Source organism: Dasypus novemcinctus, chromosome 15, assembly GCF_030445035.2.
Source record: "Dasypus novemcinctus isolate mDasNov1 chromosome 15, mDasNov1.1.hap2, whole genome shotgun sequence".
NCBI lineage: Eukaryota > Metazoa > Chordata > Mammalia > Cingulata > Dasypodidae > Dasypus > Dasypus novemcinctus.
In genome coordinates this window covers 19,652,297-19,670,401 of record NC_080687.1, presented here as the reverse complement: position 1 = coordinate 19,670,401, position 18,105 = coordinate 19,652,297, and the positions used below count along the sequence as shown (strand labels likewise).

Here is an 18,105-nt window from a genome sequence, read left to right as displayed (position 1 = left end):
GCTAAGATTACCTTAAGGGGAATACTCTTCCTATGCCTTTAGGATTCCTGGAAGAGAACCTTTCTCTTCTCTTTGGTAGATTTTCCCTTCTGGTGTCTTGCTGATCTGAATCTGCACACCATGCTGTCTATCCCCTGTTGTTAGACCCCACGTGGTGATTTTGCGTCTTGCCCCAAAAGCTACTTTCTGAGATGAAACTCCTCATCTCATTTAGGCAGCCCCTATCAAGACACAAAGAAGAGATCTGTGATTGGCAATGTATTTTATTTCTTCTTTAAAAATTGTTTCCAGGTGAATAAAGTTAGAGAATACAGCAAAATACATTTAGTAATTTTATATACAAATAAGGAAAATAATAAGGTTACTACATTATTAAAAGGTCACAACAGCAAAGATTCTTGTTAAAAAATAAGGAAGTGGTACTGAATTTTCAAAATTCTAAACAATGGCATTCCGTGATGGAGCATCTTAAGTACAATTGCATGGGAAGTGGACATGGCTCAACTGATAGAGCATCTGCCTACCACATGGAGGGTCCAGGGTTCAATCCCCAGGGCCTCCTGACCCGTGTGGTGAGCTGGCCCATGCACAGTGTTGCTATGTGCAAGGATTGCCATGCCAAGCAGGGGCGCCCCTATGTAGGTGTGCCCCACGCACAAGGAGTGTGCCCCACAAGGAGAGCTGCCCTGCATGAAAAAAGCACGCCTGCCCAGGAGTGATGCCACACACACGGAGAGCTGACACAGCAAGATAATGCGACAAAAAAGAGATGCAGTTTCCCGGTGGCGCCTGATAATAAAAGCAGATGCAGAAGAGCACACAACGAATGGACACAGAGAACAGACAATGGGGGGGGGGGGGGGGGGAGGAAGGGGAGAGAAATAAATAAATCTCTAAAAAAAACAATTGCACTATTGTAAATTTTCATTGTAGAATGCTTACTACACAAGCCACCTATAAGTGTTGGTATTTACCAGAAAGCTATTTTCTTTCATATCTACAAATGAATCTTTAAACTGTGGAAGGAATTGTAAAAAACTGCAATAAGGTATAAATAAATAAACTACTCAGTTATACAAAATCAAATATATCAACTAAAAGTAAACTAAACAGTAAAATAAATATCCCTTTTTTTTAAAAGAAAAGTTTACTTTATTTAGAAGGCCCTCTGTCCTTTACCACACCCTTCCTCAATAGTTATTTAAACCTAAGGCTCAGGCTGGTTTAAGGAAGGCTTGTGGTTCTTTCATTTGCAGAAATGACAGTCATATTTGCAGTGTAAATACCTATTTCAATGAACTATCTTCTGATTTTTTATGGTCTTGATATAAATGTGAACTTATACTAACATTATTAAAGCTCATGAAAAATAACTCACCAAATGATTTTTTTGGTTACATACTCAAGAGTAGCTTCAGCATTTACATAACAAGGACAGTGTAACATCGAGCCATATTTGGTAAATCAAGAGGAAGGGACCCATCTAGCCAAACAGGTGGATTTATTGGCACAGTTACAGATGCTAGGCTGTGCTTGCCAGACAGTTATAAAAGGGACTCTGTGTACAACTCTTCTAAAGCTGTAATCTGGAGGAGATGCAGATATTTTTCCACCAGTTAAAATAATTCCACTCAATACATTCCCCAATAGAGTTTCTGGTCTATTTTAAAATATGAACAAAAATAACACTGCTTCTTATTTTAAAAAGAGAACACACAGTGAATATAATATTTTTATCTCCTGGGTCTTTCATCACGCTCTTTGGCAAACATTGCCTTAAATCCTCTGTAGAACAAAGCACCGTTAAATAAATAAATTAAAAAACAAATAAAATTATGCCATGCTATGCGTGGTAGGAGGGGATTTGCCTGCACAGGCATCAGCGGACATCACCAGGCTGCCTTACCAGTTCCAACACAAGACATCTTGGGGTCCGTGCCTGTGCAGGAGACGTGACAGAAAAAGCCACCAGCATCTGTCCGACTTTGTGCTAGTATTCATCTTTACATACTTATTTCATGAGCCTCCTGGGTTGTGCGGCTCCAAGAGCCATTCCCCAAATTCTAGGGTGAAGGTTTCATCTTGACCGTTGGGACGAGGTTTGCAAAGAACCACAGTTCAGCCCTACTGTGCTCTTTGGAGAATGAGGGGCACCGCACCCATCTCACTAGCAGCTGTTAAACTGTCATCACCATTCACACGACTCCACCAACTCTGAATAGGAGGTGAAATGCAATGGATGAAAAGACCTTCAGAGAGACTCCTTATCAGAAGGTGGGAAACCTGTTTTCTAAATAGGCAAGTCAAGTATTCCCCAGATACTCAACATAAAGATAAAAGTGTCTTGCGTGTATGTAGTACTTTCACACCCACCAATTCATATGCTGCCAAAACAACAACAACAACAACAACAACAAGAATTAGAATATAACAAACAGGGGGAGCTGTTGTAGCTCAAGTGGTTGAGCCCCTGCTTCTCATGTTCAAGGTCCCAGGCTTGATCCTTGGTACCTCCTAGAACAAACAATTAACAAAGGAAAAAACCAGCTCCCATTGGGGAGCAGATGTAGCTCAGTGGCTGGGCACAAGCTTCCCATGTACGAGGTCCTGGGTTCTATTCCCTGTACCTTAAGAAATAGGCAAGGCAGTACGGCTCTCCCCATTTTTGCGAGGAAGAGCAGGAGGTTCTGTCTGAGGGGCGGGATGACAATGGAGAGCCCGTGGTAGGCCGGCAGGTTGAAGCGTGGGCTTCTGACTCCTGGTTCAGAGCTCATTCCCTTCCAGGTGCTCCAGTTTGGCCTTCTGATTTGTCTGTCCTTTCTGTCCAGGAAGTTTCTAATTTGTCAGATTTTAAAATAATTGCTTGATTGGAGAAGGCAAGAATGAAACTTGAGGCCCTTTGTCCTTAGACACAGAATAGCTCATTTGCATGGCTCATTTATACCTCCTGATTAGCAGCGCAACTCTCCAAAGCTTAGTGCCATTTAAGCAATTGTGAATTTGTCTTCTAATTGGCTCTTAGATTGGCTGACCTTGCCTGAACTGAAGAGACAGCCAGCATGCTGTTCCTGAGCCTGTCGGTAACAGGGGAGGATAATAATTAACAAACCAAGTTCTTAGAAAATGACCTTTCAAGGCTTCCTCTAAATAAATATCCCAATTGGAAAATTAAAAAGATACACCATGCATCATAGTATCTTCTCCAGTGTAAGGAAGACTTTTTTTTTTTAAATTGCTAGCTTGCAAAGGTAGTAAATATCAAGAAGTCTTCAAAAGGTAGAGTTAATTTTCTGCAGAGAGGCTATATCATAAAAAATAAATAAATAAGTAAAATAAAATAAAAAAGAACTTGCTGTCCAATGGAAATACTCCAAGACATCAACTCATTTTTAAAATCCAGTCACTGTGATGTATCCATATAACCAATTGTGCAGTCACCCAAATCAGGTTTTCAAAGACTACTTGATGAACTGGGAAAACATGTATGCTGTAATATTAAGATGGGATTTTTAAAGCTGTTTATAAGACAAGACCCCGGGTGTGTGAATATGCGTGCTTTAAAACAGATGTGCTGGGGAAAAGCTTGAAAAAGAAGAGGAGTAAGGTATTAATCTAACAATCTCGAGGCAATATGATTAGTTCCTTCCTTATACCCAAATATTCTAGACTGAAAATGCATTATCTTAGTAACTGAAAAAAAATTGGAAAAAGATAATTTCTCAGTTAATGGTAGGAAACACTTCCGTGCTTTTTAAGGAAAATCACAGCAGGAGGAGATCACATTCTCTTGTGTCGTCAGCACCTCTGACACCTGTCCACAGGTGGCCGGCAGACACAGAAGCAGCAGCAGAGCTACTATTATAACGGCAAAAGACAGAAATTGGGTGACATTTTGTTTTCCTCCCCACACCAGTATTCAAAAGAACGTTCTTGAAATTATGCGCCTCAAAATGTTCAGAATGAGTGTTCAGAATGAGATTTTAATCACTCTGGATGGGCAGGTCCACACTTCTCTTTGAAATGAACACGCTGGTTTGTTCTGTTTCAGGTCCTGCGAGTTCCTAGGGCACAGACCTTCCTAAACAGGGCGCGGGGTTTTCTGACATCTACATCCCGTATGTTCCAACACCGTCTCCTTCACCATCACTTCTGGCTGGAGAATCTGTGCCCCTGGAGTCCTTGTGGCAAATCCAAGCTACCACCCCCTGCTGATGTTTGGCGTTTAACAAACGCTCCTTTTGCCTTCACATCACAAGTTTCTGACTTTGAGTATTCTGTAGGCTACACACCTGCCTATGGCCTGGTCCAGGGTGCAGAGTTAGGCCGCAGCAGCAGCAGGCTGTGTCTGAGCGAGGTGAGCACGAAGGTCCAAGTGCACGTGTCTGTGCCTGCCAATGACTTTGCAAGGGTAAAAGAGGTCCTTAATGACCGAAGCTGGCCCTCAAATGCAAGAGGCTGATACATATCCTAAAGAATGGGTTTCTCCAAAGAGGTTAAGAGACACACATATTAATCAAAGCTCAGCACCAAAACATTACAAGCTCTAAAAAAATATAAACATTTTGTAAAAACATAGTAATGAATGCCTGTATACTTTTCAAGGGAAGACGCTTGAAAATAAAATTTTTACAAAGCACATAAGTTAAAAGGACCACACGGGGACCAACCAAACCTCAGGTCATTTGGTACATTCCTCAGTCTAAGCATCGTTTTACAAATTTCCAGAGAAGACACTTCACTGTCCACTTAAGAAAGCATTGCAGAGCTTTACAACACCTGTGGTCAAGAAGCACCCCCTTCCCAAATATGTACCAAATTCTTTCAAGATAAAGTTCATGTAAGAGGGAAAGAAAAAAGTTAAAACATACATCTCAGGATGGGGAATTTCAAAGACATGATCACTTGGAGGCAGGAAAAAAATCCAATTATATAAATGATAGGCAGATATCAAAACATTAGAAATATTCATTTTTTAGAGACTGGTGGTATATCTTATTTTGGAAATTCAAAAGTATCGTTGGCTCTAATAGTTGTTGGTCTAAAGGATAAATCAAAAGACTTTTGGTCACTGAAGCTTTGCGCTTTGTACTTTGCAAACTGTGCCAACTTTCTCTGTTGTTTGTGCTCTAATTTATCTATTTGGTCCCAAATGTCTTTCTCTCTCTTGGGATTGTTTGGAAGCCCCACTGGGACAGGGACAGGGACAGGGACAGGTGTCTGGCATCTCCCAGAGTCAGGCATAGATATTGCAGATCCTTTCTCATGGTAAGATTTTTTCAGCTCCTGGCAAGAGGATGCTTTGTTCTTGCCTGTATCGGTTTGGTTCTCCTTTGGTTTGTGGTGTGTGTCTTGTTCTGTCTTCCAGCCATCACTGGGTGCTGGACTTTGGAAATAACCACTTGGACCAGTGGTGGACTTCACTTCTGCTGTACTGCTTCTGGGCTGCTCCATGTCATGAGGCACCGTCTTCTTTTCCTTGGTCTGTGCTTGCCCCCGAGGAACAAGGTCTCCTGGCTTCCCTGGGTTTTCAGACGCTGCCATTTGGTTCTTCTCAGCTTGGGCACCACTTCTCTGAGTTGGGTTACTTACGTGCTTCACCAACTCCCCTGATAAATGTTCTTGACCTTTCTCAATGTGCTGGCAGGAATTCTTCATTTCAGCAGGCATCTTTTTGTTCCCTGCCAAATCATGTGATGGCTGTGTCTGAGGCTTTTTAGCAGTGTGCAGCATAGCCTTCTGACCCAAAGATGTTATTTTCTTCTTTCCAGAATCATTTTGCTGTTGAGTCTGTTGGAACCTCACATTACTTGAGATATTTTTCTCTTGTTCATGGTAATTTTTTTGACTTCTTAAGTTTGCCAATGTCAGTTGACTTGCCTCAACTTTATTTACCTCAGGGGCATCAGTCTTGGGCTTAGACAATATACTTGTTGATGGTAACAGCTGTGTTTGAACATCTGGATTCTTCTGCTCCTGGGATGTTCTATTCACACACTTTACTTCTTCTGTTGATGACAGCAGGGGAAACTTACGGGAACTTTCAGTGTCAAAACAGAGTTGTTTTTCTGACACAATGCACTTTTTATCCTTTGCCTGATGATTCAAAGAAGGTAATGGCTGCTTGCCAAAACTGTGGTGGGGAGACCCTGCTGCACTATTTTCCTGTGGCATGGAATAATTTGAAGTTTGGATTTGAGACTTCAGGCTATTACCTAAGGGATTTCCTTCCATGGCTATATTATTCCTGCTTTCTAGTGCCGTATTATTTTTGTTTTCTGCCAATTCATTTGAAACACATAATCGGGGCTTGCCAGACGTAAGGTGGCTATTAGCATCTGAAGCTTCATTTGAGTGAATTATCTGGTATTCTGATGGTGAAGACTGGCACTGCTCTGTGTCATTGAAGATACTCCTCTCTGCTGCTCTCCTGATTTTATGTTTTGAGGACCCACCTGGTGCCAAGAAATGGTGTTTACGAGGTTCATGAGGGAGAGCCTCTCCTACAAGACTATTTCCCCTAGTGACAAAATGATTCGATAATGTTCTGTATTCTTCCTTGCCCAAAGGATTCACCTCCTCCGCCATATTACTTTTAGGGTTTAGAGTACTACCTGGTGATGGCGTTATATGACTACTGAGGCTCCCTACATCTTCCATCTCCTTGAAGGATTTGATACTTGGTTTGGGCAGTTCATTTAGTGAGGACAGTTTGTTCTCACCAAAATCATGGTATTTGCTTCCTTCAGCACACTCTGTTAGTGGTGGCCTTTTACATTCTTCTTGCTCACATAGAATATTCTTCTTCATCATGGTAAAATTCTCAGACTTCAAACAACCCTTGGGTGGTGCTGTTAGCAATGCTGAGTCACCCACTGAGTTTCTCTTGTTAGAAGAGGGCAACTGCTGACTGCCAGAGTCGGGGCAAGTATTCCCTCTCAGACAATTTTTCGATGTTGGGGAACAATTCGATGACGTGCCATTGTTACGTATTGGTATTTCATTTGGTTCTAGCAATTGATGTTTCTCATTGCTGAGCTCAGAAATATTTTCCCTTGAAATATCATTATGACTCTTGAAAGTATTTGATTTTTCAAAGCTGCCTTTGTTTTCCTTTTCTCCAGTGGAATTTTTTTGAGGTTTTGGCATCAGAACTGTCTCTGGGATATTGTGATCAAAACTAGCAGCATCTCTTAATGGTGTAGGCTTTAGATCTGCTTGGGACACTTGCTTTGAAGAAGTATTGAGTTTTGCTGGTATGCCACAAGGTTTGCTTGGTTTCACTGTGGCTTGGTTATTCCTTTTATTCTCAGCCATAACAGGAAATAATGTCTGTGCATTCTCAATCACATTCTCTCTTTCAAAACTATGGATATATTTGTCTTCACTATTTGGTGCATTTTGCAGAGTGACAGGAGGAGGTGGCATTTCATAAACAAGTGGAAGTTTGACAGTTATTTGTGGTGCCTCCATGGTAGACTGTGTTCGCCGAGTAGCCTGGACTACTGGTGTGTTAAGCGGTGGGATATTTTCTGGTACTTTCTGTTCTGGGAAATACTTCTGGATGGCAAAGAGGGGCTCTCTTTCTGAGTCTGGGATTGCTCTTTCTGCTTCATCCTCTGAACTGCATACGGTCATGGTAATTTCAGGAATTTCTCCTGCTCCCTCAGCCCGGAGGCCGTGTGTTGGGACTGCTGGTGCTTCACTCACATGAGGAAAATCTCTAAGCCAGCCGGCTTCCCATAACCCCCCTGCAGCACTACCTCCCCTCTGCAGTTCCACGGGTTTATCACACCCACCTAATCCAGCCTTCCCCTGGCTGACTGGGTGGAGGGGAGATAACACTGGCATGTGGTCTGGAAGGGCTTGGCTTTCACAGAAAGCAGCATAGGAGTTTAGCTGGGGACGACCATCAGGCCCGGCCCTGGGGAAAGCTATTTCCAGAGGAGCGACATCCTCCTGAGCAGCCATCACCTTGGGCATCAAGGACTGCGAGGGTTTCATTTGTCCTTTGGACCCTCCACCAAATGGCCCCTTTCCTGGTATTTTATTCGTATCGGGCTCAATTTCCCTCGTGTTGGAGGACATGGGTGTTCCTCTTCTTGACATACTTCTAGAAGTGGAGTGACTAATTTTAGTGCAGTGTGACAGCCAGCTCCCGGGGCTGCAGACGACAGTGGCGATGCTGAGGGCGGGGACGGGCTCGTCAGTGCAGGCCAGATACCGGGCCAGGGGCGTCCTGATGCAAGAGCTGACCATGGCGGCAGTGTGCAGCACCCGGATTTCCGGCCTATGCATTTTTTTCCTCTGCAGGTTCTTTTTCTTTCGTTCCTCTTGACGGAGCAGCAGCACACTGGCCTCTGAGCAAAGACAACTGCTTTGTTCAAATTTTTCTTTCAGTTTGGACAGGACTGAGTTCTTCTTGCTGACGATCTTTGGCAAGATGCCACCGGCGGGTTTGGGGCGCCCGGCAGGAGGCTTCTCTCGAGCTTCTTTCTCCTTGGCCTCCTTCTCTTCAGCGGCCAAGAATATCTTGAGAATGTTTTTCACGGTGCTTTTCCCAGCGGGGTGACCCCACCGGGGTTTCTCGGGGGAGCACTTCTTCTCCTCCCGGGGGCTGCCGGCTTTCTCCTTGGTCTTTTCGAGGAGCTTGTCGATGGCTGCGTTCACAAAGCTCCTGCCCGGCCCCTGCTTGTCCTTGAATATCAGCCTCCCCACCTCCCGGGTCTTCTTGATGTAGGGCTCCCGGTTGGTGTTCATGAACTTGGACTGCAGAAGCTGGAACTTTGTGGGGCGCCGGTACGGGTCCTGGGGCTCGGGTTTGTGGCTCGCCTTGTTCTCCTTGCCCTCGGCCCGTTTGGCCTGGGGAGGCCCCTGCGGCTCATCTGCGCGGTCAGTGGCACGGTCACTGATGTAGAGCAGCAGGCTGCTGAGGACGGCACAGACGGCCGGGTCAAGGAGCATCCTGCTGATCTTCTTTTTCAGGGCTGGCGCGTCCACGGGCATCTCATTACCGCAAATCTTGCTACTTTTGGGCCTGCGGAAAGAAAAAATTTAATCATTGTAGATTTCAATATAATTTTTTCACTTAATATAACATTTCCTATGAAGTAATCCCACTTAAAAAGTACCCCCAAAAGTCTGGTAGGAAGATCATGAGATTGGGAGTCAAGAGGCTTGGATGCTCTCCTGGCTCTGCCTTTAACTCTGGGATGCCAGGAACAGTCCCAGAGCCACGCCAGGTCATTGCTTCCTGCTGGCTCAATAGCAATAATTTCTCACCCACTTTTTTTTTTAATAAGGTTTTTGATAAGTTCACATTAAATAGCTAGTGCAAGCACTTTGAAAAACTAGAACTCCTTTGTCTATGTAAAGTATTTTAAAGACTTTAAAAATGAACACATTTTGCTGGTACAAATAGGAATAAAAAGTAAGTAGAAAACATCTGGTCTCTGTGTGGTTCTGTGGCTGTCTCTACATTTAAGTATGAAAAGAATGAACATTACATTTGTATTCTGATTCCCAAGAGCATGCAATCTCTAGGGCAGAAAAAAGATTTTTAAAGCAATCAATAAAATAACCAGGGCTCTGAGCCAGGTTTAGAGGAGAGGGGACCCCAGCTGGTTTGGTGGGCAAGAACGGCTTTTCTCCCCTGGGCTCCCCAGGGACAGAATTAGTTCCTCATCGGTGGCGGGTAGTGCTCCTGGCTGCAGGAGGGAGCGGGCACTGCTGCAGAGGGGAGGGGAGGCGGGGCGGGGCGGAGCCTGGCTTGGACCTCTGCAGATGGCTGCCCAGAGAAAGGGGCTGAAGGAGGCTTGGCGCCCTCAGCCCCCACGCAGCCTGGTCTGAGAGGACATTTATTAGCAATGCCATCGTTATTTCCTGTACATCAACCCAGACTGTGACCTTGCAAGGTCCTGTGTTGGAGATACTGTGTCTTTTTTATTTCATGATGTTTACTCAGCCCATGATCCGTTCCAAGAAGTTCTGCTCCTAAGTAACCTTACATGGGGGAAGAGATCTGCTGATGAAAGCTGGAGGTTTCTCTCTGTCAGTGGAGAGAGGGTGGAATAGCCTTCAATCTTTCTAGATGGCAGTTTTGTAAAAATACATCCAAGATCTTAATCCAGTCATTAGACTTATTAGTTATTCATTCTAAAGAGAGAATCAGAAATGTAGAACGATTTAAGTGCTACAAGGAAAGCCTTTGCATATCTAGTAATATTTAAACATTGGAAATGTCCTAAATGTCTAACAACAGGGGACTGATTAAATAATGGCGCATCCATATTTATGGGGAAGAAAAATCTTCTGGCAAAGGAAAATGAGGTAATGGTAAGTTAAAAAAAAACAAACTACGAAGCTCTATATATACTCTAACCCAATTATGTTTTTAAGAAGTTCAACAGAGACACGTACATAGACTGAAAATAGAGTGAAAGGAAATATACTAACATATTTTCTTTTGTGTACTCTTTGGCATTTTTCTAGGGGAAAGAAAGTCTTATTTTAAAAAAGATTTTACCAACTACTTGCATGTTGTTGGGATAGGGAAAGAGAAAACTCACAGCTGCTCTCCCTGGCTTGCCTCACCCCCACCCCGAACCGATGTTGCAATCTGATCCACCCCCTGCCCCACTCCCTCCTGAGAATCACTTGGGTGCTCAATCCAATACCTAGGAATCGGTCCTAATAAAGAGAATCACTCCTGTCAATCAAGAGGACTGCAAACTTCATGTAGGGCTTCTGCCCTTTCAGGCTCCTGAGGACCCTCATTCACCTCGATCCAGGGAATTCTTTTGGAAAGTGGTTGCTTTAGCTCTTTAGAGCAGTGGTCCTCAAACTTTGGTGGGCCTCACAATTACCTGGAGGACTTGCTAAAACTCAGCTTGCCCAAGGCCCACCTCCAGAGCTTCTGATTCAGCAGGTCTGGGGTGGGGCCCGAGACTTTGCATTTCTAACAAATTCCTGGGTAAAGTTGCTGCTGCTGGTCCAGAGATCACACTCCGAACCACTGATAAAGATCACCATCCTTCCAAACCTCAGACAACTGTGGATTAAAGAACTAATGTAGTGACTTAGATACTTAAAAACAAACAAAAAAACCCTACAACCTGAATACACAAGAAAGCCATAGAGTGATGGCCCATGCTGGAATGACGAATGCATAAAAATAAATGGCAACTAAATCCCAAGGGAGCACGGAATCCTTTCTAGCACCAAGAATATTGAGGAGCTTACTTCGCTGAACTGAGTAATAAAGACACGATGGACTCTAGGCAGCGGCCTGGCTTAGGTGTTCTCCTGGCTGGGAAGCCCATCTTGTGCTCACCCGCTCGAGCTGCCCCCTGACCAGCCGGTGTGTGACAGCTGGCCCCTGGCCTCCTGCACAATGTCCTAGACCACAGAGAGGGTAGAAACTATCCTCTCCCCTGATTAACCTGGCAGGGATAAAGAGAGACAGAAGAAAGAAGATTTGGAAACAGCCAGGGATTAGGCTGCCTTATCATATTCTGTTTGTGAAGGTTGGTGCTTTACGAGGCTACAACCATCTGTGGCACCTGGGCTACTGCCAAATCAAGAAGCGTATTCCAGGCTCTGTTTTAATTGGGAATTAAGCATGATTCCCACACAAGGCTGGTAGGAAAATATTTTCTCCCTATACATATTATTAGGTCACCCTCACTGAGGGCAATACTGAGTCAAGACAGACCTTGTACCCAGGATATCGTCAACAAACTAATATTGAAGGATTCACAGTTTAGGTCAAAGCATTTCAAGTGTTTTTTGTTTTTGTTTTTTTCCAAAGCTCCTAGTATTTCAAGGGTGGCCTTTAAAAAAAATGATGCGGGGAAAGTACACTTTGAGAGAGACTATGAGAAGTGTAAAGGGTTGATCCATCTGAGTGGGGTTATAGGATGATTGCATTAAATGCAAGAGGAACATTTCATCCATTTAAAATATTTCATATTTAACATTTTGAAATCAGGGTGATGTTAATTGGCATTAGCTTTTTATGTCCTATGTACATAAAATAATGGGGAATCTTTTAACTGATAGCAACTGAGATTCAATAAAATTCAGTCATAATGGTCAATGGTTAATATTTACTGGGTGCTTTTTAAGTGTCTGATAGTATGCTGTGTGTTTTACATTAATTTATGCATTTAATCAACACACCTCTTTGGAGTTGAGATTATTCTTATTCCCCTCTCTCCTTCTGAGAAAGCTAAAACGTGGAGATATTAAATAATTTGTTTGAAGTCACATGGTTAATTAAGGGGGCAGAAATGGGACTGGAACCTGGGTCTAAACTGATCAATTTGATCCATTCCATGGCTTAAATGATCAACTACTCATGGAGGATGCTCAGATTTAAATCTCCAGCCAAGAACTATGGGTGCTTCACAGGCACATCAAATGCAACACATTCAAAACCAAACTCATGGGAATGGATGTGGCTCAAGCAGTTGAGTGCCTGCCTCCCACATGGGAGGTACCAGGTTTGGTTCCAGTGCTGGCTGAAAAAACAGAAACAAACAAAGAGCAAAACAAATGATAGAGCCAGCTCAGGGAAGTCTATATGGCTGGGTGGTTGAGTGCCGGCTTCTCGCATACGAGCTCCCGGGTTCAATCCTCAGTCCCCAGTCCCTCAAAAAAAACCCAAACTCATGATCTTTCCCCCACTCTCCAAATTGTGCCTCCTCTGATTTTCCGTGCTTCAGGAAATGGCATCTCCAGCCACGCAGCCACTCCTCCAGAAACATGAATCACCCTTGACCTCTCTCTTTCCCTCACACCTTATATCCAATTCATCATCAGGCTCTGCCAATTCTACAGCCTTATTATTTCTTTAATCCTTTACTGTCTCCTTTGCTTTCATTCCAGTCTAAGCCACCAAAACTACGAAAATATTCTCCTGCTGGTTTCCCCTTCTCGCCTCTCGCCCTGCTATATTCTACAGCCAGAATGATCATTGAAAAAGTAAAATTGGATCATGTCACTCTTCTGTTTGAAAGACTTCACTGGCTTCCCCTTGTTAGTCCAAATCCCTCAGTAGGGCCAACGTGGCTCCCTGTGGCCCCAGCATCATTTTGCACCCAAATCCTCCTTATTTGCTACACTTCAGTCACACGGGTCATTTCCTATTTCTCAGTTCCCTGACTGCCCCACACTTCTTCCTGCCTTAGACTGTTTTCATGTGTTCTTCAATCTTTTTGTAAATCTATCCTTCCATATCCTTGAAGTAGCCATCCTCCTTGTTTAGGTCTCAGTATAAATGTCACTGTATAAGGAAATTCTTTCCTAACCTCCCAACTAGATTTGGTCCATCTGTCCTCTGTACTTTTCTTTTGCAGCACTTTTCACAGGCATCTATAATTACTGGTCTAACTGTTTAACATTCATCTCCTCTGAGGTATTGTATGAGTTTCTTCATAAAGTATCGCCTACACTTTGCTCAGTGCCTGGCATATAATAGGTGCTTAATAAATGTTGACTGGATGAATAAATCCAGAACCCCAAATCTTATGCCCTTAAGCAATGTGCTATACCGCCTACTGAGAAATTACTTATTTTTATTAATGTAGGATTCTCTCATTAATTATTGAAACCACATTTCAGTGGTAAAGGGCTACATCAGTAAAGATGGGTGAATTCAATTAGCTTTTAATCCCACGTTAGCAGCTAAGTACCAAAGAAGATCATAATTATCATAATATCTAAGTTAGACCCATAAGAGATCTTAGGACTACCTGATGAAGGATCCCATTTCCAAGGCAGGAACTGAAAACAATCCTGCTTAATCCAATGTGGGAATGGGGATCCAAGTTCAGCTTTTCCTCAGAGAGCTTTTTAACCAGCCAGGTCATACTGCTTTGTCACTGAGCTTGGAGTCACTTGCTCATTTGATTATTTCAATCATCTTAATGACTTCACAGATTGAGTCATTAAGATGACTGAAATAGCCACAATGACAGTATGTTTTACAGACATTTTGATTGTCCTAATAAAGGGATAAGGGGATCAACCATTCCTAAACTTGATATGACATTTGATGCTTTCCTTGCTGATGGATTTCTGGAGCCCTGCAATATAAATAGAAAAATGAAAAAATGAGATTGGTATTAAATTCCAGTTAACCTCCTGTTTTGATATTGGATTTTGGAAGAAGTAGAGATTTATGAAGCTCCATAGTGATGTTACATTTTCTCTGGACCTAAGGTCTTGCGAAGGACGTCTCAGTGATGGTAATGTTGCCTTCTACACCATTTAAACCACGGTTATCGGTGCTGAACCTCTGTTTGGGTAGCTCAGCAGCACCCCATAATGGTAATTGCTTCATGTCATTCTTACGTTATAGGAGACAAGATTTAAAATTCACAGAGTATCTAAATCTAGTTTACTTGTTCCCAGCGAAAGACATTCTTCTACATCATGTTTGTTATAAAATTAAAATGGTTTTAATCAAATCATGTTACCAAAATATTGTTCAGTAGCCCACTAGGCTAACAACCACAATAAAATTAACATTGCAAAACTGTTTTCTAAGGGCTAATTAGTAGAAATTCAATGGTATATATTTCAAAAGGCCTTAATCTTTCAGGCCTTGGGTAGAGTTTCAAAACATTCCAAAATGCTTTCATAATCAATTAAGAAATGTTTTCACAGAGAAGATCAGGATGCTTTTCCAAGATTTATAGGCCGAGGAATAGGGGAATAGACCAGTACTATAAAGTTCATTTTTAGATTAGCCATGCCTCGCCAAGGTGATCTCAACCATGAACTGGCAGTATGAAGGATTTACAAAATTCAAGACAGTATCCTCACACTGTTAGAAGGGAAATTTCACAGTTGCCTTCAATAAGTCATTTGTGTATAAAAACCATTAGTAACTAAAAATTCTTTCTTAAATTTAGCCTGACTTTGTCCTGTGGCTCTCTCTGCTCTCCTCCTTAGCTCTCTGGGCCACCCTTACCCTCTTATGATAGAGCAACAAGTACTGTTTGTAGGAAATCTTCAGTATATGCTAACAATGTCTTTCCATATCATAATAATCCTCTGTGCCCACTATCCACTATTACTGCTGAACTTGACTTTTGCCCTGTCCTGGAGCAACACCCTAAACTGGTCTCCAGGCCCATGATCTCCAGTCCTAGTCTAATGCTCTGACCCCACCTTGTAGCACTCTCTCCATCCCGTCTTACTATGCTTCAGCTGTCCTGGACATCTTTTCTTGTTTCTTGAACCCACCAAGCCATTCCTATGCCAGGGCCTTTGCACTAGCTAATCCCTCTGCTTAGAACATTGCATCCTCAGGTCTTTACTAAGGCCAACTCCTATAGGTCTTAGCTCCAATGTCCCCTCCTGTATGGCATTCCCTGACCTCACAACTCAGAACTGTTCTCTTCCACCACTTTGAGATAATTATTTTATAGCACATCTTTTTTGAAATGAAAGTGAAATTTCAAGCAAATTATAAAAATATATAATTTTGGAGGGTGGGTCAGACCTCCCCACTAGAATGTAAGCTCCATGTGGGCAGGAAATTTATTTTTCTTGTTTACTACTTTAATCCCTGTGCTTGGAACAATGTCTGGCACTCAGCAAACACTTGTGGACTGAGTGAACACAGCTTCTTCCTCCACTCATTGCCAGGGGTGTTATCCTGCAGGGCCTACGTGCCATGCGCTCACAAACCAGCGTCGGCTCCATCCTGCACAGACACTCCACAGGGTGGAGACAGGGCCCATCCCCATCTGGCCTTAACTCGTCTCTCCAATCTATCTTTGTTACTCCTCACCATTTCTCCTCAGCCACTCTGAATTTCTGTTTCCTGACCATGCTGTGCTCTTTCCCACATCCATGCCTCACACAGGCTGTGCCTTTCAGCGTGGAATATTCTTCACTCTCTTCTCCTGACAAGGTCTTATTCATCTTTAGTACCTCCTTCAGATGGCCCCTCCTCAGTGATGCCTTGCCCGGTGACCCAGCTAAGTTTCTCCCTACACTGTCAGCCTATAGAACTCGCTCAGGGATGGCATCAACAATAAAGATTTCTGGATCCCACTCCAAAGTTATTAAATCAGAATCTCCAGAGCAAAGGACCTGAAAATTCAGCAAATTCTCCTGCAGAACTTTGTACAGACATACATTAGGCACAATCACTGTAATAAGTTAGAAAATTTTTTTTTGGTTTTACTTCTATGCCTGTCCCATCAGCCTTGAAAAGAGGGTCCAACATCTTCTTCTTTGTATTCTCAGCACCTAATAAATTGCCTAACCTGTAATAAAATCTCAAAAAAATTCTTGAATGAATGAATCCCTGCATACTGAAGATTCAGGGTTGTTACCAGGTTGTTCAAGTTTTCTCTCCTCAAAGCCAAATATTTTCCTGTTTCACCAGTGCTTCCTACAAGGACTTATTCTTGGGGTCTACAGGCTTTTATTGTTGTTCAACTGCCCTCACTGTATAACCTTTTCCATATCCAGTAATGGGCTGGATAGAAATGCATTTGGAATACAACTTAAACTTGCTCATGATGTTCCTTAAGAACTTGGAAGACCCACAGTTGAGCTGTGTCAGATTCTCTACCCTCTCCAGAGAGACAAACCCTCAGGACAGGTGTGGAATCTATTTCTTTCAAAGGGCCAATAGAAACAGCAGGGGAGCTATGAACTTTCCTAATTTAGTTCTGTCAGTAACTTTGGCCAGCAAGAGAGGTCATTTGAAAATATAAGGAAAGTCACAGTGTTGGAAAACATGCTATGGTCTTGCAGTGGCCCCCAGTGATGGATGCCATTTGGTATTTATAGACTGGAATGGGAAAGTCAACCACTTTTGATCAAAAGTCTTTCCTGTCTGAGAGCCTCCCATCTACTCAATCACAATCCCAAAAAAGGAGTTGGTTAATAGCAAGCAGCTTCCAGTTATTCAGGGGTTATTCATTTGTGGAACATCTTGCCAGTACCTCCTTGATTTTATTATTCTGCTTTATTAGAAGACATGTTTAGGGGTCACTTGAACCTGATTGGAATCCCTTTGTTATAAGCACGCTACATGTGTCAGCCTCAGTTTCTTCTTCTATAAAATGGGGATATTCATAGAACCCATATCACAGTATTGTTGAGAAGGTAAGCTCAGCATATTTATTCAATAAATGGCAGCTATAATTATTATTGGTTTTACTATTCACAAGTATCTTTTCAGAAAGAAAAGGGAAGAGAAAATAATTTATCAGTTTAAGCCAAGGCTTTATATTTATATATATCCATATTAATCCTTTAACAGTTATTGTATGGGGTGGGGACAATGGATAATTAGACACTTGTATTATAGGACCTCTGAATGGCTTTTGCTAAACAGTGGTTTATGAAACTTACATTGGCCTTACCTTTATCCATAACTTTCACTGAGCGGTTTTCCATCCCTCTTTGGACAGGACCCTATGTGGTTGGGTCCTGCTCCCCTTTCCTGCTGCTCACTCTACCCCAGTCACATCCACCTCCTTTCAGTCCCTCAAACGTGCTATTCCTCCCTTCTATGTCCCTTGACACATGCATTCTCTCCACTTAGATGGTCTTTCCAGCCCCTTCTACCACCCAACTTTGGGCTATTTAACTCTCTTCTTGCTGCTCTCAGCTCAAGCGACCTCCCTGGCCAGGTCGAATCCCATTCCATGCTCTCAAAGTGCCATGTACCTCTCCTTTGTAAGACAATGTACAGTTGTAATTTCATATTTGTTCGCAGAATTATTCTATTTTATTTTTAATTTTTTTTTTTACTAACTTAAAAAATGTTCTTTCCCCCCAAGTCCGTAAGATTTGGAGGGCAGAGACAGCACCAAATATTTTTCTCACTATTTTATCTCACCTAAGATGTGTTGAATGAACACATATCACCCTGTATGTTTTATTATTATTGCTTTGTTTGTATATCAGTCAAACTGTCAAGGCCAGGGAAGGCAGTGATCACATTTACCCAACTTTATATTCCAGCAACTAGCAAAGTGCCATGGACGTAGTTAGCTGGCTCCTCGATACGTGTTTGGTGAGCAAAGGCTGAATGGATAGACCCTTGTGTCCAACCTGTCTTTAAAGGCACTAATG

General features: G+C 42.7%; 1 protein-coding gene across 1 annotated transcript in view; it reads right to left on the bottom strand.

Annotated features, from left to right (window-relative positions):
* Positions 1–247: 247 nt before the first annotated feature.
* ADPRHL1 (ADP-ribosylhydrolase like 1) overlaps positions 248–18,105 on the bottom strand; it is a 62,419-nt gene continuing 44,561 nt past the window's right edge. The window contains exon 8 of the mRNA XM_058276382.2: positions 248–9,034. Coding sequence (XP_058132365.1) covers positions 4,993–9,034 — 4,042 coding nt within the window. The 3' untranslated portion in view covers positions 248–4,992. The remainder of the gene's footprint in view (positions 9,035–18,105) is intronic.